This window comes from Mustelus asterias, chromosome 7 (genome assembly GCF_964213995.1).
Source record: "Mustelus asterias chromosome 7, sMusAst1.hap1.1, whole genome shotgun sequence".
In the NCBI taxonomy this organism is placed as follows: Eukaryota; Metazoa; Chordata; class Chondrichthyes; order Carcharhiniformes; family Triakidae; genus Mustelus; species Mustelus asterias.
In genome coordinates, this window is record NC_135807.1 from 43,217,894 (window position 1) to 43,239,505 (window position 21,612).

General features: G+C 43.2%; 1 protein-coding gene across 2 annotated transcripts in view; it reads left to right on the forward strand.

The window, feature by feature from the left end:
• Positions 1-13,461: 13,461 nt before the first annotated feature.
• Positions 13,462-21,612, forward strand: part of virma (vir like m6A methyltransferase associated) — a 110,256-nt gene continuing 102,105 nt past the window's right edge. For both annotated transcript variants that reach the window (XM_078215973.1, XM_078215974.1), the window contains exon 1: positions 13,462-13,543. In XM_078215973.1, coding sequence (XP_078072099.1) covers positions 13,484-13,543 — 60 coding nt within the window. In that variant the 5' untranslated portion in view covers positions 13,462-13,483. The remainder of the gene's footprint in view (positions 13,544-21,612) is intronic.

Consider the following 21,612-nt stretch of genomic DNA (forward strand, 5'->3'; position numbering starts at 1 on the left):
GTTTTGAATTTTCCCCGCTCTATTTTGGTGGAAAACCTTGCTATTTTGAACAGTAGACTTTTGACCTGCAACAATTTGGGGTTTTTGCTGGTTGCTCGAATTATCAGAATTTTACAAAAGAAACAACACAAATATACAATTAACAAAATATTTCCAGCATCCCACTCCAGATCTCCAGCGCAACAATGAGGCTGACATTCCAGTGCAATACTAGGGGAATGTTTGTATTGTCAGAGTTGCCATCTTTCAAAGTGAAATCATAAGAATCATAAGAACCAGCAGCAGGAGTTGGCAATTTACCCCTGCAGCCAGCTCCAGCTTAAATCATAGAATCCCCACATTGTAGAAGGAGGCCATTCGGCCCATCGAGTCTGCACTGACCACAATCCCTTCCAGGCCCTATTCCTGCAACCCCACATATTTACCTTGTTAATCCCCTGACACGAGGGTCAATTTAGCATAGCCAATCAACCTAACCCGTACATCTTTGGACTGTGGGAGGAAACCGGAGCACCCGGAGGAAACCCACGCAAACACGGGGAGAATGTGCAAACTCCACACAGACAGTAATCAGAGGCCGGAATTGAACATTTAGTATGATCATGGCTGATCTCATCACGGCCTCAACTTCACTTTCCTGCCCGTTCACATAGAAAATAGAAGCAGGAGTAGGTCATTCAGCCCTTCGAGCCTGTTCCACCATTCATTTTGATCATGGCTGATTATCAAAATCAATATCCTGATCCCACCTTTCCCCCATATCCCTTGATCCCTTTAGCCCCAAGAGCTACATCTAATTCCCATATCTAATAACCATAGCGCTTCAAACTTTCAAACTGGGCGGCACGGTAGCACAGTGGTTAGCACTGCTGCTTCACAGCTCCAGGGTCCCGGGTTCGATTCCCGGCTTGGGTCACTGTCTGTGTGGAGTTTGCACATTCTCCTCGTGTCTGCGTGGGTTTCCTCCGGGTGCTCCGGTTTCCTCCCACAGTCCAAAGATGTGCGGGTTAGGTTGATTGGCCAGGTTAAAAATTGCCCCTTAGAGTCCTGGGATGCATAGGTTAGAGGGATTAGCGGGTAAATATGTGGGGGTAGGGCCTGGGTGGGATTGTGGTCGGTGCAGACTCGATGGGTCGAATGGCCTCCTTCTGCACTGTAGGGTTTCTATGATCTTTACTAATTAAAAATCTGTCTACCTCTTCCTTAAATTTACTGAATGTACTGGCACCCCCATACTCCGGGGCAGTGAATTCCACAGACTCACGACCCTTTGAGAGAAGTAATTTCTTTTTGTCTCTTTTAAATCTGGCGACCCTTATCCTAAAATTATGATCTCTTGTTGAACCATATAACCCCATCTACCTTTTCAGATCGACCTAAACGATTCCATGACATTATTTTGAAGAAGAGCATGGGAGTTATTCTCAGTCTCCTGGCCACTTGATTTGCACGCCGCCCACCACTTAAAACATCCACTCCCTCCACCACTGATGCACAGTGGCAGCAGTGTGAACCATCTACAAGAGAGAATGCAGCAAAGATTCTTCAACAGCACCTTCCAAACCCATGATCGCTACCACCTGGAAGGACAAGGGCAGCAAATGTTTGGGAACATCACCACTTAGAAGTTCTTCTCCAAGTCACACAAATTAAAGTTTTTAAAATTAAAGTTTATTCATTAGTCACATTAACACTGCAATGAAGTTACTGTGAAATTCCCCGAGTCATAGAGTCATAGAATCATAGAGGTTTACAGCATGGAAACAGGCCCTTCGGCCCAACTTATCCATGCCACCCTTTTTTAAAAAAATCCCTAAGCTAATCCCAATTGCCCGCATTTGGCCCATATCCCTCTATACCCATTGTACCCATGTAACTATCTAAATGCTTTTTAAAAAACAAAATTGTACCCGTCTCTACTACTACCTCTGGCAACTTGTTCCAGACACTCACCACCCTGTGTGAAAAAATTGCCCCTCTGGACACTTTTGTATCTCTCCCCTCTCACCTTAAACCGATGCCCTCTAGTTTTAGACTCCCCTACCTTTGGGAAAAGATATTGACTGTCTCGCTGATCTGTGCCCCTCATTATTTTATAGACCTCTATAAGATCACCCCATCAGCCTCCTACGCTCCAGAGAAAAAAGACCCAGTCTATCCAGCCTCTCCTTATAACTCAATCCATCAAGTCCCGGTAGCATCCGAGTAAATCTTTCCTGCACTCTATCTAGTTTAATAATATCTTTTCTATAATAGGGTGACCAGAATTGCACACAGTATTCCAAGTGTGACCTTACCAATGTCTTGTACAACTTCAACAAGACATTCCAACTCCTGTATTCAATGTTCTGACCAATGAAACCAAGCATGCCAAATGCTTTCTTCACCACTCTGTCCACCTGTGACTCCACTTTCAAGGAGCTATGAACATGTACCCCTAGATCTCTTTGTTTTGTATCTCTCCTCAACGCCCTACCATTAACTGAGTAAGTCCTGCCCTGGTTCAATCTACCAAAATGCATCACCTCGCATTTGTCTAAATTAAACTCCATCTGCCATTCGTCAGCCCACTGGCCTCATTGATCAAGATCCTGTTGCAATTGGAGATAACTTTCTTCACTGTCCACTACGCCACCAATCTTAGTGTCATCTGCAAACTTACCATGCCTCCTATATTCTCATCCAAATCATTAATATAAATGACAAATAACAGTGGACCCAGCACTGATCCCTGAGGCACACCACTGGTCACAGGCCTCCAGTCACCACACTTCGGCACCTGTTCGGGTCAATGTACCTAACCAGACTGTAGGAGGAAACCGGAGCACCCGGAGGAAACCCACGCAGACACAGGGAGAACGTGCAAACTCTGCACAGACAGTGACCCAAGCTGGGAATCGAACCCAAGTCCCTGGCACTGTGAGGCAGCAGTGCTAACCACTGTGCCACCGTCAACATCCTGACTTGAAAATATATCGCTGCTCCTTCACTGTCGCTGGGTCAAAATCCTGCAACTCCCTCCCTAATGCATTGTGCATGTTTTGTACAACATATGGACTGCAGTGGTTCAAGAATGCAAGACATCACCACATTCTCAGGAAAATTTAGGGATGCACAATAAATGCTGGCCTAGCCAGTATCATCCACATCCCATAAGCAATTTTAAAAATTCCTCCACAGATTTCATGGAGGCCTTGCTAAGTGCAGAACATGTGCTTTGCAATCTGTGTGATAGCCTGGCATCACACAGGCAGTTCAAGATTTCATCCTATCCTGCCACATTAACAGTCTGACACCCACAGAACCCCTGGGCCATCTACATTTCCACACTGACCATGTCAGAAATTGGAGCTCGACCTCTTTGATAACCACAGCAAGACATATCTTGAGGCTGTGGATTACTATAGATGGCTATAAATGGTCAGACGCCATATAACCACAGTGGAGGCCATAATCAGGGTGCTAGAGACCATCTTTTATACTTCTGGTTTCCCAGATGAAATCATTTTGGATTATGATCTGCAACTTTCAAATGACCACTTCTGGAAGTTCATTGCTAAAAATGGGATGATGCACATTACCAGCTCCCTTCTTCATCCTCAAGCCAATGGGGAGGCTGAGTGAAAAGTCAGGACCATCAAGGATCTGACGTCCAAGAATCCAGATTGTCCTTCAGACCTGGTGCATTATCGATCCTTGTCCCTGGCTAATGGATTCTCTCCAGCTGAATTGTTCATGGACCAATTCCCTCCTCCTTTAATACACACCTTAAAATCTACCACTTTGAATCAGCCATTGCAATAGTTCCTTTCTCCGTGTGTTAATTTTTGTGTGGTTATTCTCCAGTGAAGTGCCTTCGGATATTTTCCTTTGTTAAACACAATATTGTTATTCTAGGCTTAACTTTTTCATATACAATATGGTAGCACCAAATTTTAAATTTTGGTGCAAATTATTCCATGATTACAGAAAGTGGTTTTTGAGAAGATGTGTGAGATTTTGAAATTAGAACCATACAGCAGAGAAAGAGGCTATTGTGTCTTTAAAGAGTTATTCAGTTAGTCTCACTCTTCTTTCCTCATAGCCCTGCAATTTTCTCCTTGTCAAATATATATCTGATACCCATCTGAAAATTACAGAAAAATAAGATGCAATACATTAGAATTTTGACAAATTATAAACTGTGCTGTAAGTTCAAATGTTATTGCGACATGGACTTGTTAACTTTGGAGGAAGAATGTTCATGTAGCATTTCATGAAGAATAATGTTGCATTCAAATGATACAATTTCATTTCACAATGTGATAATGTTCTTTGATATCAGGCGCATTGCTGCATTGAAATGTTTCATAGACACTCAGGGAGCTTTTAAAAATTGGAATGCTTCAAACATATGAAAACTAATATTTTTGTCCCACCCTATGTATAAATTGCTAGACAAGTATACTGTCAAGTATTAGGGATTGCCTTGGCACATTCCTAGTGCCGCAGAACAACCATCCAAACATGAACTCTTAATAAACTGAAGATAGTGTGCGCTAAGTAATATAATATAAAGGGAGGATGATGTGTCAGGCACAAGCAAACAGCCTTTAATGTGATACTTGGAGCCTCTTTAGAAGAAATAAGAGCTGCTTGGAAGGGAATTTATGATGTAGCTTGTTGTGAAGGCAGAGGGTCATGAAGGACATGAATCAGGATGAGTGGGTTACATTCATCTCCAGCACCGCACGAGCACACAAAAACTATCCTAAATTATTTTTTCAGTGGATCAAATCATTCATGATCAAAAGAGGCAAATGAAATGATTGCCAAGTCTGTTCTCTCCAATAAATTCATGAGGATACAGTATCTTCAGTGTTTTTAAATAGCATTACATTAAGTTGCCATCTGACTTGACAGGATGTCGCAGGATCAACTGCATAGGGGATAGATTAACAAATGGAGTGTGCAACACAGATGGAAGGCCTCAATGAGCCATTTCAATTGGATGAAATAGACTCCACATTGTGCCACCTGGAAAATGATAGGGCCATGGTATGAATGGAATTCACTCTGAATTCTGAAAGCATAAGTGAGAAAAGAGATGACAAGAATCCTGTAAGCGATGCCAGGAACCAGTGAGTCACCTTGGTCCTGCCCTTTTGAGGTTGGTAAATAAGATTCTGCCTGACACTTATTTTCTCAGTCCTCCTGAGCACAGTTACAGTTTCTGTCCACAAGATGGGGAATCATGGTGAGGACAATTTGGATTCCACGCATGTTAGAAATATGTAGTTCAGATTGCGGACAAAAACAAAATATTGTAGCTGAAAGAAATTTGAAATATATACATGTACTTTCAAAAGACATTTGATGAACATAATAGACTTGATAGCAAAGTTAAAGCCAATGGGATTAAAGGGGCTTGAATATGAAATTGGTTCAGAGACAGAAGAATAATGAAGTTATTTTTCAGACTGGAGGGAAGTATATGGCAATGACTTCGAAGAGTTGATTTTTTATATAACTCCCAGTTCTCTCTGCTCCTGCACCCCTTTAAAAATTCTAACACTTAGTTCATATTGCCTCACCTCATTCTTCTTTCCAAAATGCATCACTTCATACTTCCCTGCATTAATTTCCACCTGTCATGTGTCTGCCCATTAAACTAGTCTGAAGAAGTTCACAGTGATCCTCCAACCTTGTGTCTTTTGCAAAAGTTGAAGTTGTGTCCACTATGCCCAAGGCAACATTATTAATACAATCAAAAAAGGGCAATGGTCTCTTGTAAGGTTGTTTGGTGTCTCACTAAGAGGTCTAGAGCATTATATGGTTGAATCAGTTATTTGTTGCATGGGTCCTGTCTCTACGCTGACTCCTTCCAGACTACTACACAGTCTGCTATCCTGTGACTCACTATATCATACTATGGGTGGTACTGTTCTCCAGTCCCACATTAAACTTTGCTCTGTCCAAACACCCTTATACTGCACCTTCCCCCAAGTCCTTACCCAATATTATTTATAATACAATCTTCCTTTATGTGCTACCTCTGGTCTTTTCTTTCTCCACCTGCAGCAGGTCCTTAATTTTTGTTTCACCATTAGACAGGTCTTTCTCTGGTGATGTCCTAATTTGTTTCACTTCTATAATTGTGCTGCTGATGGCTTCAGTACCTATTCGCAGCTTGGCAATTTCTAATTTTCCTTTCAATGCTTCCTCTTTTCTTCAGCTCTTTATTGTACCTCTTTGTTTCCTCCTGGAATACAGAACGTTGCTGAGTCCTCTCTGACAACTGGTTCTTCAGTTCGTTCAGAGTGATATTAAATTCATTTTATTTCTCTTCGTAGTTTTCCAGAGTAACAAATTTTGACCTGAGCGCTTCTTGTAGCATGGGAAGGTCTTTAAACAGGCTTTCCATTTTTTATGAAATTCAAATGCTTTGTCTTGCGTTTTATTGTAATTCAATAGTCTCCACGGTTTAATTCTGATGTTCTTCCATTCTGCTATTCAAGGCAGTCTTCATTTCTTCCTGGTGCTGAAAAGTTATGTACTCCTTTTGCAGTCGATCTTAAAGGATGGTTTCAATTGTTTAATTCCTTGTGACCTCGCTGTGCTTCAGTGTATTGATTTGTCACTTAAAAAAAAGAACTTATGGGAAATGGGCATCACTGGCTCAGCCAAAATGTATTGCCCATTCCTAATTGCCCTTGAACTGAATGGCTTGATAGAAAATTGGCGACGAGTTGGGATTTTGTTTCTTTGAGAACATCGAGAAAAGATGCTAAGTGGAAGAAAAAAATTGTGGTCCTCACACTTCACATTTAGAAGGTTGGGGGAGAAGCAACAACGGGATTAAAGATGAAAGTGCCAGTGCAGGAAGACAAGTAAGAAAAAAACTCACTTTGTGGTTTTAAAAGAGGTATTTTTTCCAAATCAGAGAAGGACGAGAGTCCAGGCATGAACTGGCATATTTGAAAAGAGGGAAGTTTTGCTCTATGGCTGGAGTCATTTGAAAAAGAAATATCAAGTCAACGTTCCAAGGGTAAAACAAAGGGGAGTTGTGAGAAGACAGTAAAAAAAAATACTGAGCAATCTCGGTTTGCTGGTGCCTTGAAGAGAAGTGACAAGTCAATTAGGATCCATGGGGCCTTTCAATGAAGAAAATGAATCATGGAGTTCTGATACAGAGTGTTTTCAGTACTTTGTACAAGGGAATAAATTTGCAAACGGGTTGTTCATGCCAATTTTTTTCAGTACAGTAGGAAGTAAAGCCAAACTTTGATTCATCCAGCAAATTCAGGAACCAAAACTTATGATGACTTGATAAAGATCTTTGAAGATCATTATTCTCCAAAGCCACTGATCATCACAGAACAGTTCAGGTTCCACCAAAGGAATCAAGTGGAAGGCGAAAGCATTGCTCAGTTTGTGGCAACTGTAAGAAGGCTGGCACAACATAGTGAGTTTGGTGAATCCTTAGAAGATTCTCTTTGTGATTGTCTAGTTTGTGGTCTCCAAAATAAGGCCATCCAAAGAAGATTGTTTACTGAACATGCTTTGACTTTCAAGACAGCAGTAGAAATCACTGTGTCGATGGACCTGGTTGCTAAAGCAGCTTCAGAATTTGGTGCAAGAATGAAAATCCACAACTGGGAACTGCACACAAGCAGTCAAAACAGCATCAAGCATGTCACAAGTAATTTGCTTTTATAAGCTGAAGCGTATTCCTTTAAAACCAGCTGATGTGATTTTAAAGACACACACAGAAGAAATTGTGCTGTTAAAAGCACAACAGAGTCAATATAGATTGAGTAGCCAATCAGTGGAGTTGTCTCTCCATGCGGTCCATGGTAATTTTCCAGCTCTAGTTGGGAGATCATGGTTGGAGAAAATAATGCTTAACTGGAATGCTGGTCAATGTCCAAACAGACCTGCAGCACCTTCTGGATAAGTACAAGAGTGTACTCAAAGAGACACTGGGCTCAATGAAGGGAGTTCAAGTGAAACTCAAGATAAAGTCTAATCAGCAACCAAAAAGTCTCAAAGCAAATGCAGGGCTATATGCATTTCATTTCAACGGTGAAGAAGAGTTAGTACGACGTGTTAATGCTGATGTGTTAGAGCCGGTTACAATAAGTGACCGGGCTCCTCCCATTGCACCCATTTAAGGATTTCATAACTCAACATTTGGAAAGCAGTGATATAATCAGGCAAAGTCAGCATGGATTTACAAAAGGGAAATCATGCTTGACAAATCTATTGGAATTCTTTGAGGATGTAACTATTAGAGTTGACTGAGGAGAACCGGTGGATGAGGTTTATTTAGACTTTTAGAAGACTTTCGACAAAGTCTCATGTAACAGACCACTATGTAACGTTAAAGCATATGAGATTGCAGGTAATGACTTGAGTTGGATAGAATGCTGGTTAGCCGATAGGAAGCAAAGAGTTGGCATAAATGGGTCTTTTTCTGATTGGCAGTCAGTGACGAGTGAGGTTCCACAGGGATCTGTGCTAGGACCCCGAGTGTTCACATTATATATTAATGATTTGGAAGAGAAAACTGAATGTATTATCTCTAAATTTGCAAATGAAGGGTGAGCTGTGAGGAGGATGCAGAGATGCTTCAGCATGGTCCGGACAGACTGAGTGTGTGGGCATATGCATGGCAGATGCAGTATAATATGGATAAATGGAAGGTTATCCACTTTGATAGCAATAATAGGAAGACAAATTATTACTTGAATGGGTGCAAATTAAGAGAGGTGAATACTCAGCAAGACCTTCGTGTCCTTGTGCCTCAGTTGTTGAAAGTAAGTGCGCAGGTTCAGTAGGCAGTAAAGAAGGCAAATGGTGCGTTGGCCTTCATAGTGAGAGAATTTGAGTCAAGGATAGGGATGTTTTGCTGCAATTGTATAGGGCTTTGGTGAGGCCACACCTGGAGTATTGTGTGCAATTTTGGTGTCCTTAACTGAGGAAGAGTGTCCTTGCTATAGAGGGGGTACAGCAAAGGTTTACTAGGCTGATTCCTGGGATGGCAGGTCTGTCATATGAGAAGAGACTAAGTTGGTTAGGACTATATTCACTGGGGTTTAGAAGAGTGAGAGGGGATCTCATAAAAACTTATAAAATTATAGCAGGGTCAGACAGAGTAAATTCAGAAAGAATGTTCCCAATGGTGGGGGAGTCCAAAACTAGGGGTCATGGTTTGAGGATAAGGGATAAACCTTCTAGAATTGAGGTGAGGAGAAATTTCTTCACCCAGAGGTTGGTGAATGTGTGGAATTCACAACCACAGAAAGTAATTCAGGCCAAAATGTTGTCTGATTTCAAGAAATTAGATATAGCTCTTGGGGGAAAAGGGATCAAGGAATATAGAGGGGAGGGGGGGATCAGGATATTGATGATCAAAATGAATGGTAGAGCTTGCTCGAAGGGCCAAATGGCCTCTTCTTGCTTCTAGTTTCTCTGTTTTTCTATGTTTCATGAAACCAGATGGTTCAGTTTGAATTTGTGGTGATTTTAAAACAACCATAAATCCAGCGTTGTGTGTTGATCCATATCTGCTACCTTTCATTGAAGATTTGTTTGTTGGGTTATCAGGTGGGCAGGAATTCAGCAAGATTGATCTTTCACAAGCATATTTACAGATGCATGTGACTGCTGAATCACAACTATTGCTTACCATCATTACTCATGAAGGTCTTTTTTGTTATAAAAGATTGCCTTTTGGAATAACATCTACACCAGCCCATTTCCAAAGATCAGATTTTAAGTGGTCTCTCTGGTGTACAATGTTACCTGGATGTCATAATTACAGATTCCGGTGAACAAGAGTATTTGAATAATTTAGAAGCAACATTGGAACATCTTCAAGCACATGGTCTGCATATCACGAAAGAGAACTGTGACTTTTTCAAGCCACCAATCCAGCATTTGGTTCACATTCTTGATAGTAAAGGCCTATATAAAGCACCTAAAAAGATGAACGTTATTATAGAAACGCAATGTCCGACAAATGTGATGTAATTGAGGTCCTTTCCAAGATTAGTAAATTATTATAGCAAATTTATTCCTAACTTAGTGACATTATTGAAATCATTGCATAATTTACTGTGTGAAAAAATCATGGGACTTGACAACAGAATGTGAGAAAGCATACAAAGATGTCAAAGATGATTTGCAGAAATCTGAAGTATTGGTTTATTTTAACCTGAAGCTAACATTGCTTGTTTGTGATACTTCACCTTATGGGGTAGGGGCCATATATTTGCTTTGCATACTTTTACTAGTGCTGAATCTAAATATGTACAGCGAGAGAAAGAAGCATTGAGTATAATTTGTAGCTTAAGAAGGTTTCATAATTATTTATATGGTCATCATTTCACATTATTGACTGATCATCGACTTTTAACTACTATTTTTGGGCCATATAAGGCATACCGTCATCAGCTGCTCACCAAGTGTAAAGATGGTCACTGATCTTATCTGCATAATCTTATGATACAAAGTATTGTCAATCAGGGCACCATGTTAATGCTGATGCATTATCATTCTTACCTTTGCCTATTGAACAGATACCACCAACTAACTTTGCTAGTATTCTTTATTTTTTGCCAGTCGATCATTTGCCTGTGACAACTTCTCAAGTTCAGAGACATACCAAAAATGATCTCATGATGGGAAAGATGATGGATATGGTATTGAAAGGAACAATAGCTGGAATGCGTTGTCCACATCCTTATTTGAAATCTGGAAGGAATTAGCGCTTAGGTATTTTCCGTGGCCGGGTCTGGATGCTCAGATTGAAGAAAAAGTGCGAGAGTGTCAATCCTGTGCATGAATAAGAAATACGCTGCCATTGTCTCCAAAATGGCCATGGCAACAATTGTATGTGGATTTTGCTGGTGTGTTTGAGGGTTGCATGTTCTTTATCATAATTGATGGTGGCACGGTAGCACAGTGGTTAGCAGCTTCACAGCTCCAGGGACCTGGGTTTGATTCCCGGCTTGGGTCACTGTCAGTGTGGAGTTTGCACATTCTCCTCGTGTCTGCGTGGGTTTCCTCCGGGTGCTCCGGTTTCCTCCCACAGTCCAAAGATGTGCAGGTTAGGTTGATTGGCCATGCTAAAAATTGCCCTTAGTGTCCTGAGATGTGTAGGTTAGAGGGATTAGAGGTTAAATATGTAGGGATATGGGGGGAGGGCCTGGGTGGGATTGTGGTCGGTGCAGACACGATGGGCCGAATGGCCTCTTTCTGTACTGTAGGGTTTCTATGATTCTATGATCAAAGTGGCCAGAGGTTATCATGAAATCTACTTGAACACTAACTTTATTTCTCACGATGCTGACAGACGTTCTGAGTTTTTCCAGCATTTTCTGTTTTTGTTTCTGAAATTACAAAGCTAGTCACAGGAATAATGCCCATAAAACTTTAATCAATTGTGGTTAAAAAAAAAACCCTTTGGTTCACTAATTGTCTTTTAGGGAAGGAAATCTGGAAGGTCCTTAACTGGTCTGGCCTACACGTTATTCCAGATCCACAGAAATGTGGTAGACTCTTAACCTTCTGAAATGCCCCAGCAAGCCAAAGATATCGTGTGGCATTTTATTGTCCATTATGTACATTGTTGAAAGAATATAATATGCCTGTCACAGATGATATTGTATTCTAAGCATACCATCTTGATCCATCATGCATAACCTGTAAGATATGGTGAAAATGCCCCATCATTATGAAGTGCTTCGAAAGGTTAGTCATGGCACGAATCAATTCCAGCCTCCTGGACTATCTGGATCCACTACAGTTTGCCTACTGCCGCAACAGGTCCACAGCAGACTGTGCACTCAACCCTGGAACACTTAGGTAACAAGGACACCTATGTCAGACTCCTATTTATTGACTACAGCTCAACACCATTATTCCCACGAAACTCATCTCCAAATTCTGTGTCTTGGGCCTCGGCACCTCCCTCTGCAACTGGATTCTGAACTTCCTAACTCACAGACCACAATAAGGATAGGCAACAACACCTCCTTCACAATCATCCTCAACACCAGTGCCCCACAAGCTTGTGTTCTCAGCCCCCTACTATACTCCTTATACACCCATGACTGTGTGGCCAAATTCCCCTCAAATTTGATTTTCAAGTTTGCTGACGACACCACCATAGAGGGGCGGATCTCAAACAATGTTGAGACATAGTACAGGAAGGAGATAGAGAATCTGTGAACTGGTGCCGCAACAATAATCTCTCCCTCGATGTCAACAAAACGAAGGAGATTGTCATCGACTTCAGGAAGCCTAAAGGGAAACCTGCCCCTGTCTACATCAACGAGGATGAAGTAGAAAGGGTCGAGAGCTTCAAGGTTTCAGGTGTCCAAATCACTAACAACCTGTCCTGGTCCCCCCATGCCGACACGATCGTTACGAAAGCCCACCAACACCTCTGCTTTCTCAGAAGACCAAGGAAATTTGGCATGTCAGCTATGACTCTCACCAACTTTTACAGATGCACCACAGAAAGCATTCTTTCCAGTTGTATCATAGCTTGGCATGGCTCCTGCTCTGCCCAAGACTGCAAGGAACTACAAAAGGTCATGAATGTAGCCCAATCCATCACGCAAACCAGCCTCCCATCCATTGACTCTGCCTACACTTCCTGATGCCACGGCAAAGCAGCCAGCATAATTAAGGACTCCCCACACACCGTATATTCTCTCTTCCACCTTCTTCCTTTGGGAAAAAGATACAAAAGTCTGAGGTCACGTACCAATTGACTGAAGAACAGTTTCTTCCCTGCTGCTGTCAGACTTTTGAATGGACTTACCTTGCATTAAGTTGGATCTTTCTCTACACCCTAGCTATGACTGTAACACTGCATTCGGCATTCTCTCCTTTCCTTCTCTATGAACGGTATGCTTTGTCTGTGTAGCACGCAAGAAACAATACTTTTCACTGTAGGTTAATACGTGACAATAATAAATCAAATCAAAATGTGGTATTATGGGGGGGTTTTGCTTGATATGAGAAAGGACCAAAAAATTATCTATTAGGGATAGAGGGACCTTTTTTTTTTGATTCATCAGGCTTCCTGAGAGTTCAACCGGGTGCTAACTTTAATCTGGGCCCCCTTCTAGTCCAGCGTTGAGGTGTAAAGAGCACAATCTTCAATGGTAACAAAATCTCTGTTTGGAAGCTATAATCACACACACGAAAGCATCGTCCCATTAACACAGCCGACTAACTCTCCATTACCAGCGACACCCTCTTGTTCTGGTTTTAAAAGCCTATGTTCAGGAAGGACAGGCAGACAGCACCTCCGTGTCTTCCATGGGACAAAGTCAAACAACCCAGCAACTGGACCAGTCTGGCCGAGCATGCGCCGTGCGCACGCACACACCGTCTGAGCATGCGCCGTGTGCGCGCACACCGTCTGAGCATGCGCCGCGTGCATGCGCCGGAAGTGGCTGCAGCGGAAGTGACGCGCCGAAGGGTCATGGCGGACACAGCGGCCGAGCTGCTGTTTTTAGACACGTTCAAACATCCCAACTCCGAGGTAAAGTCCCGGATCCGGCGCTTTAGTCACTCGTCGGGAACCGCTTCTCACCGCGCTGACGCCGGCTGGGCTTCCGCTGCCGCGGTTGCCATTGCAGTAGCGCCCGGGGCCTTGCAACTGAGCGCAGCACCTGGGCTGGGGCCTTTCACGGGAGGAGATGCGGGGGATCGGACTGGCTGGGGGCGCAGAGGGCTCTCCCCCCGCTGGGGGCGGGGTCCTGCCCAACGTTAGGGGTGCGCAGCAGGAGTTGTAATTTCCGAATGCTGGTGTCTCCCCCCTGACCGCCTCCCCTCCCCCGGGGTGGCGTGTTTATGTTTGGTTTCTGGTGGAATGGTAGTTACCGCCCCCTTTTCCCGCCCTGCTGAAAAGTCGAAGCAGATTACAAGAGCTGTTCTGGATTTTAATGCAGTTTCATTTGATTTGAGGCATCTGCCAGTTCTTGTTGTGCTGAACTTTCCACGATGATTGGTGATGAACGGGAGGGTGATGCATAGATTGCAAACCGGTCAATAGTTCAAAGCTGTGTTTTTGACAAGGATATCAGCATGATAGACTGTATAAAACATTTTAAGCTATTTTATCCGACTTGCATTCTACATGAGTCGGATTTTAAGATGCAAGGGGCAAGACTTAAAAATTGAAGGCTACTGCAATTATAGGCCAGGAGTTATAATTGTCTCAGAGGTTTTAGGAAGTAAAACCACAGGAAGTAGTTGATGCCAAAATATTGACTGTATTTAAGAGGTGCTAGGTTTAACACTTGGGGCGATGGGGAGAAAGCAGGATTAGGCTATTGAGTTGGATGATCAGCCATGAATGGTGGAGCAGCCTCGAAGGGCCAAATGCCTTCCTCCTGCTCCTATCTTCTATGTTTCTATGTAACTGAGTCCTTAGTTGCCTATATTTTCTATGTTCAAATAAGTGTTTGGTTTACTCATATTACGTCTCATTTAGAATTTGTCTGGAAATGTTTATAGGATAACAGGGTAGATGCAGGAAGGATGTTCCTGATGGCGGGAGGAGTCCAGAACCAGGGGATACAGGGAAGGGCTGAGATGAGGAGAAATGTCTTCACCCAGAGAGTGGTGAGCCTGTGGAATTCACTACCGCAGAAAGCAGTTGAGGCCATAATATTGTATGTTTTCAATGAGTTAGAAATAGCTCTTGGGGCTAAAGGAATCAAAGGATATGGGGGTGGGAAGCAGAAACAGGGTATTGTGTTGGATGATCAGTTGATTGGCACAGTTGAGTGGCTTGCTAGGCTTTTTCAGGGAGCAATTGAGAGTCAGCACATTGCTGTGGACCTGGAGTCACATCAAAACTGCATAAGACCAGCAGATTTTCTTTCCCAAAGTTCATGAGTGAATCAGCTTTTTATGACAATCCAATAGTTTTGTGGTCACCGTTGGTGACTGTTGGATTGTCATAAAACCATTATAAAGCTTTTAGTGTTGGTCGTGTAACTTATTTCAGCGTTTTTAATTGAATCTGCCTGGGATAGATCTGGCACAGCAACAAAGGATTGGCTTTTATGATCAAACTACATATTTGAACTGAAGTTAAATTATACAACATGGTTTGACTTGGAGTGAAAATTAGATTTAATTTTCATAACATGATGCAGGAAAATAAAGTGATAAGTTGTAAAGTTAATTGGCAGATTAGGTGGCACAGTGGTTAACACTGCTGCTTCACAGCACCAGGGACCCGGGTTCAATTCTGACCTCGGATGACTGTTTGTGTGGAGTTTGCACATTCTCCCCATGTCTGCGTGGGTTTTCTCCATGTGCTCCAGTTTCCTCCCACACTCCAAAGATATGTGGGCTAGGCTGAGCTTTTTTAAATTCATTTGTGGGATATGGGTGTCGCTGGCTGGGCCAGTATTTATTGCCCATCCCTAGTTGCCCTTGAGAAGGTGGTGGTGAGCTGCCGCCTTGAATCGCTGCAGTCCATGTGCTGTGGGTTGACCCACAGTGCTGTTACGGACTTTGACACACTGACTGCGAAGGAGCGGCCTTATACTTCCAAGTCAGGACAGTGAGTGGCTTGGAGGGGAATTTGCAGGTGGTGGTGGTCCCATGTATCTGCTGCCCTTCTAGATGGAAATGGTCATGGGTTTGGAAAGTGCTGTCTAAGGATCTTTGGTGAATTGCTGCAGTGCATCTTGTAGATAGTACACACTGCTACTACTGAGCGTCGGTGGTGGAGGGAGCAGATGTTTGTAGATGTGGTGCCAATCAAGCTGACTGATTTGACCTGGATGGTGTCAAGCTTCTTCAGTGTTGTTGGAGCTGCATCCATCCAGGCAAGTGGGGAGTATTCCATCACACTCCTGACTTGTGCCTTGTAGATGATGGATAGGCTTTGGGGAGTCATACGGTGAATTGCCGCAGTATTCCTGGCCTCTGACCTGTTTTTGTAGTAACCGTTTATGCGGCGAGTCCAGTTGAGTTTCTGGTCAATGGTAACCCCAAGCATGTTGACAGTGAGGGATTCAGTGATGGTAGCCGCTGTTTAAAAAAGGAAATAGACAAAAGGCGGGTAACTACAGGCCGGTTAGCTTAACGTCTGTAGTTGGGAAAATGCTGGAATCCATCATTAAAGAAGAAATAGCAGGCCATCTGGATAAGAATGGTTCGATTAAGCAGACTAAGCATGGATTCATGAGAGGAAAGTCGTGCTTGACGAACTTGTTGGATTTTTATGAAGATGTGACTAGTGCGGTTGACGGAGGGGAACCGGTGGGTACGGTGTTTTTGGATTTCCAAAAGGCGTTTGATAAGGTGCCTCACAAAAGGTTGCTGAAGAAGATTGGGTCACACAGAGTTGGGGGTAGGGTGATAGTGTGGATTGGGGATTGGCTATCTGACAGGAAGCAGAGAGTCGGAATAAATGGGTGCTTTTCTGGTTGGCAGATGGTAACTAATGGTGTGCCGCAGGGATCGGTACTGGGGCCTCAACTATTTACCATTTATATAGACGATCTGGAGGAGGGGACTGAGTGTAGGGTAACAAAGTTTGCAGACGACACAAAGATAAGTGGAAAAGTGAATCGTGTGGAGGGCGTAGAAGGTCTGCAGAGAGATTTGGACAGGCTGAGTGAGTGGGCGAGGGTCTGGCAGATGGAGTATAACGTTGACAAATGTGAGGTTATTCACTTTGGAGGAAATAATAGCAAATTGGATTATTATCTAAATGGAAAAAAATTACAACATGCTACTGTGCAAAGGGACCTGGGGATCCTTGTGCATGAGATGCAAAAACCCAGTCTGCAGGTGCAACAGGTGATCAAGAAGGCAAATGGGATGTTGGCCTATATCGCAAGGGGGATAGAATATAAAAGCAGAGATGTCTTGCTGCATCTGTACAGGGCATTGGTGAGGCCGCAGCTGGAATACTGTGTGCAGTATTGGTCCCCTTATTTGCGGAAGGATATATTGGCCTTGGAGGGAGTGCAGAGAAGGTTCAGCAGGTTGATACCAGAGATGAGGGGTGTTGATTATGAGGAGAGACTGAGCAGATTGGGTTTGTACTCGTTGGAATTTAGAAGGCTGAGGGGGGATCTTATAGAGACCTATAAGATAGGGTAGAGGTGGAGAGATTCTTTCCATTTAGTAAGGAAGCTAGAACTAGAGGGCACAGCCTCAAAATAAAGGGGGGTCAGTTTAGGACAGAGTCGAGGAGGAACTTCTTCTCTCAGAGGGTGGTGAATCTCTGGAATTCTCTGCCCACTGAAGTGGTGGAGGCTACCTCGTTGAATATGTTTAAATCACGGATAGATGGATTCCTGATCGGTAAGGGAATTAGGGGTTATAGGGATCAGGCGGGTAAGTGGAATTGATCCACTTCGGATCAGCCATGATCTTATTGAATGGCGGGACAGGCTCGAGGGGCTAGATGGCCTACTCCTGCTCCTATTTCTTATGTTCTTATGTAACACCATTGAATGCCAAGGAGCGGTGGTTAATGTGTCTCTTATTGGTGATGGTCATTGCCTGGCATTTATGTGGTGCGAATGTTACTTGCCACTTGTCAGCCCAAGCTTGGACATTGTCCAGATCTTGTTACATTTGAACATGGACTGCTTCCGTATCTGAGGAGTCGCAAATGGTGCTGAACATTATGCAATCATCAGTGAACATCCCCACTTCTGACCTTATGATGGAGGGAAGGTCATTGATGAAGCAGCTGAAGATGATTGGTCCTAGGACACTACCCTGCGGGATTCCTGCAGAGACGTCCTGGAGCTGACTGACCCTCCACAACCACAGTTATCTTCCTATGTATCATGCTAAATTGCCCCTTGGAGTTTAGCAGGGGTTACATGGGGTTATGGGGATAGGCCCTGGGTGGGATTGTTGTCTGTGTGGGCTGTATGGGTGAATGGCTTCTTTTTGCACTGTAGGGATTCTATGATTCCATGAAAATAAAGGATAATAGCCGAGGTGTAATTTGCAAACTGCTGTTACCTTATATATGGTATCTTTATTTTTATCTCAACTTTTGTTTCTGCTGAAGTTGCTGATTTAAGTTGAAGTTAAACGTGCTGATGATTCTTCAGAACCTTGTCCGAATGGCTTTGCATTTTGGGAGCGAGGACAGATTCCCAAGCTGCTATTAAGAATGGGATATTAGAAGTGAAATAAAAGCAAAAATGCTGGAAATGCTCAGCAGATCAAGCAACATGTGTGGAGAGAAAGAGTTAATGTTTCAGATTGATGATCTTTTCCTTCCAATGAAAGCTCATTGACCTGAAACATTAATTTCAGCATTTTATGTTTTTGTTTCAGATTTCCAACATCCACTTTATTTTGATTTGATTTATTAATGTCTGTGTGGAGTTTGCACATTTTCCCCATGTCTGCGTGGGTTTCCTCCGGGTTCTCCGGTTTCCTCCCACAGTCTGAAAGACGTGCTTGTTAGGTGCATTGACCCGAACAGGCGCCAGAGTGTGGTGACTAGGGGTTTTTCACAGTAACTTCACTGCAGTGTTAATGTAAGCCTTACTTGTGAATAATAAATAAATTTAACTTTTTTATTGTCAAATGAATTGGCATACAGTGAAAAGTATCATTTCTTGCGCACTATACAGACAAAGTATACCGTTCATAGAGAAGGAAAGGAGAGAGTGCAGAATGTAGTGTTACAGTCATAACTAGAGTGCAGAGAAAGATCAACTTAATACGAGGCTGGTCCATTCAAAAGCCTGATGGCAGCAGGGAAGATGCTGTTCTCGAGTCAGTTGGTACATGACCTCAGACGTTTGTACCTTTTTCCCGATGGAAGAGAGTGTGTCTGGGGTACTATAGAACCCCGACAGTGCAGAAAGAGGCCATTCGGCCCATCGAGTCTGCACCGACCACAATCCCACCCAGTCCCTATGCCCGTATCCCTACGTATTTACCTGCTAATCCCTCCAACCCTCATATTTACCCACTAACCCTCTAATCTACGCATCCCGGGACACTAAGGGGCAATTTAGCTTGGCCAATCAGCCTAACCCGCACATCTTTGGACTGTGGGAGGAAACCGGAGCACCCGGAGGAAACCCACGCAGACGCGAGGAGAATGTGCAAACTCCACACAGACAGTGACCCAAGCCGGGAATCAAACCCAGGTCCCTGGAGCTGTGAAGCAGCAGTGCTAACCACTGTGCTACCGTGCCGCCCACGTACCGGACGTGGGGTCCTTGATTATGTCAGCTGCTTTTCCAAGGCAGCGGGGAGTGTAGACAGTATCAGTGGATGGGAGGCTGGTTTCAGTGATGGACTGGGCTTCGTTCATGATCCTTTGTAGTTTCTTGCAGTCTTGGATAGAGCAGAAGCCATACCAAGCGGTGGTACAACCATAAAGAATACTTTCTATGGTGCATCTGGAAAAGAGTCGTTGTGGACATACCAAATTCCCTTAGTCTTCTGAGAAAGTAGAGGCGTTGGTGGGCTTTCTTAACTATAGTGTCAGCATGGGGGGGACCAGGACAGGTTGTTGGTGATCTGGACAACTAAAAACTTGAAGCTCTTGACCATTTCTACTTCGTCCCTATTGATGTAGGCAGGGACATGTACTCCACTGCGTTTCCTGAAGTCGATGACAATCTCCTTCATTTTGTTGACATTGCGGGAGAGATTATTGTTGCCGCACCAGTTCACCAGGTTCTCTATCTCTTTCCTGCATTCCGTCCCGTCATTGTTGGAGATCCGACCCACTACGATGGTGTCATCAGCAAACTTGAAAATCGAGTTGGAGAGGAATTGGGCCACACAGTCATAGGTGTATAAAGAGTATAGCACGAGGGTGAGGACGCAGCCTTGTGGGGCACCAGTGTTGAGGATGATCGTGGAGGAGGCGTTGTTGCCCACCCTTACTGATTGCGGTCTGTGGTTTTTGCTTTTGACATTTGAAGTGAGCCTAATTTTGACCTTGCCCCAAGTATATATGTTTCAGCAGGGGTTTGGAAGTTGGTTGGAAATCCTGGGTTAATTTTGGGGTCCCAGCCAGGAATGGTGAAGAAAGTTAAATTTCTGCTGAAAGTTGTGGCTAAGATTGGGTAAATTAGCTCAGAGCAGCCTTTCTTGGACTGTATCAGTTCCATTGTTTTCACTGCCATGAATCTTTGGGAATCTTGGGTTTTCTGAATAAGCAAATTTATATTCAAATAGCTACAATCTTGATCCAATATAATCTACCTTGTTGCTTTTGAAGGTTGAAGTATAGAACTGTTTTTCCCCTCTACTTAACACTCAATTAACTTAACCCAATGGAGTCTGCAGTGTCTCTCTGTAAGAAGAGGAAATTGGAGATCTGCATTTGCTACTGTTCATCGCTCTCCTATAAGCAGCTGAGATAGTTATCTCGGTTGACCAATGGTTAAAGGTAACTTCGAGGATAAGGAAAGAAGAAAATTAAAAATGTCCACATCTGTGATTTTCTTTTGTACGTCAGCATGGGTAGAACATTCTTTGGGACTGCACTATACTGTACCCCTAAGCTCCTGCTTTGCTTCACTCCAACCATTTTCCAGCAGCAGGTCTAAAAATTCACGGATACTTGGGCAGGTGTAAATCACGTTCAAATGAGGAAAGTACAATCTCTGCTGTTTTTCCTTATTGATTGCTGGAACTGCTTGGGTTCCGGTATGTTGTTTGGCGAGGAAGAATTGTCAAAGGTCCTGTTCCAATGCTCTGAGGTTGGTGGGTGTGCACAGTTATTAATGACAACACCAAATATTTTAATCGATATATTTTCAGGAAATTTGTTGGCTGTTTTCTTCCTCCCATCATACCAAGCCCCTGAGGCCTGCAGCAGAAATGTCCCCCCTTCCTGCAGAGGGCATTTGGAAGACTCGTTTCCTATTTGAATCTTCCTTGCATTGAAAATACGGCTGAGATCTGGGGTATTTCTGAGATAGTGAAGGTCTCGCATTATTTGAATTGACTGTCTTCGGAAGATTCAGACCTATAAATCATTACGTGGAATACCACAAAGTCCTTAGTTAATCACAGTATCCAAAAACCAAAACATTTAAATTGCAGCTTTTTACTTGATTCAGATGATTATTGCTTGCTTCAGTCCCAAAATTACTTTTAAGCATTGTCTGGAAGAGCTATGAAAATGTACAACTGATGTAAATAAAATGAAAAGGCGTTATGAGGAGAAGGCGGAGGAATGGCACCTTGTAAATGGTTTATTTGGACCGTTGTTGCAGACACGATGGGCCAAATGACTGCCTCCTGCACTGTAACAATTCTGTGATTATTTAAAAAATAAAAGACAGATTCATGTTTTGGGTACAAGATCCTTGTTTCTTCTCACTTGATTGTAGTGAAGGCAAATTGTATTGGAATACATTCACTCATATATTGCTAAATAAATGACATGGACTATCAGGCTCTTGCTAATTTGAGCTTGACAAAATGCTCTGAGTGTATTATCCTTAAGTATTTCTATGAAAAATACATTCCTACATCAGACTGAAATTCCTTGAATTTCACTGGCTTTTATCACCAATGCGCTCGACTCATTGATCAACAGTTCCAACGCGCCACAGCGAAAAACCGCACCGACCTCCT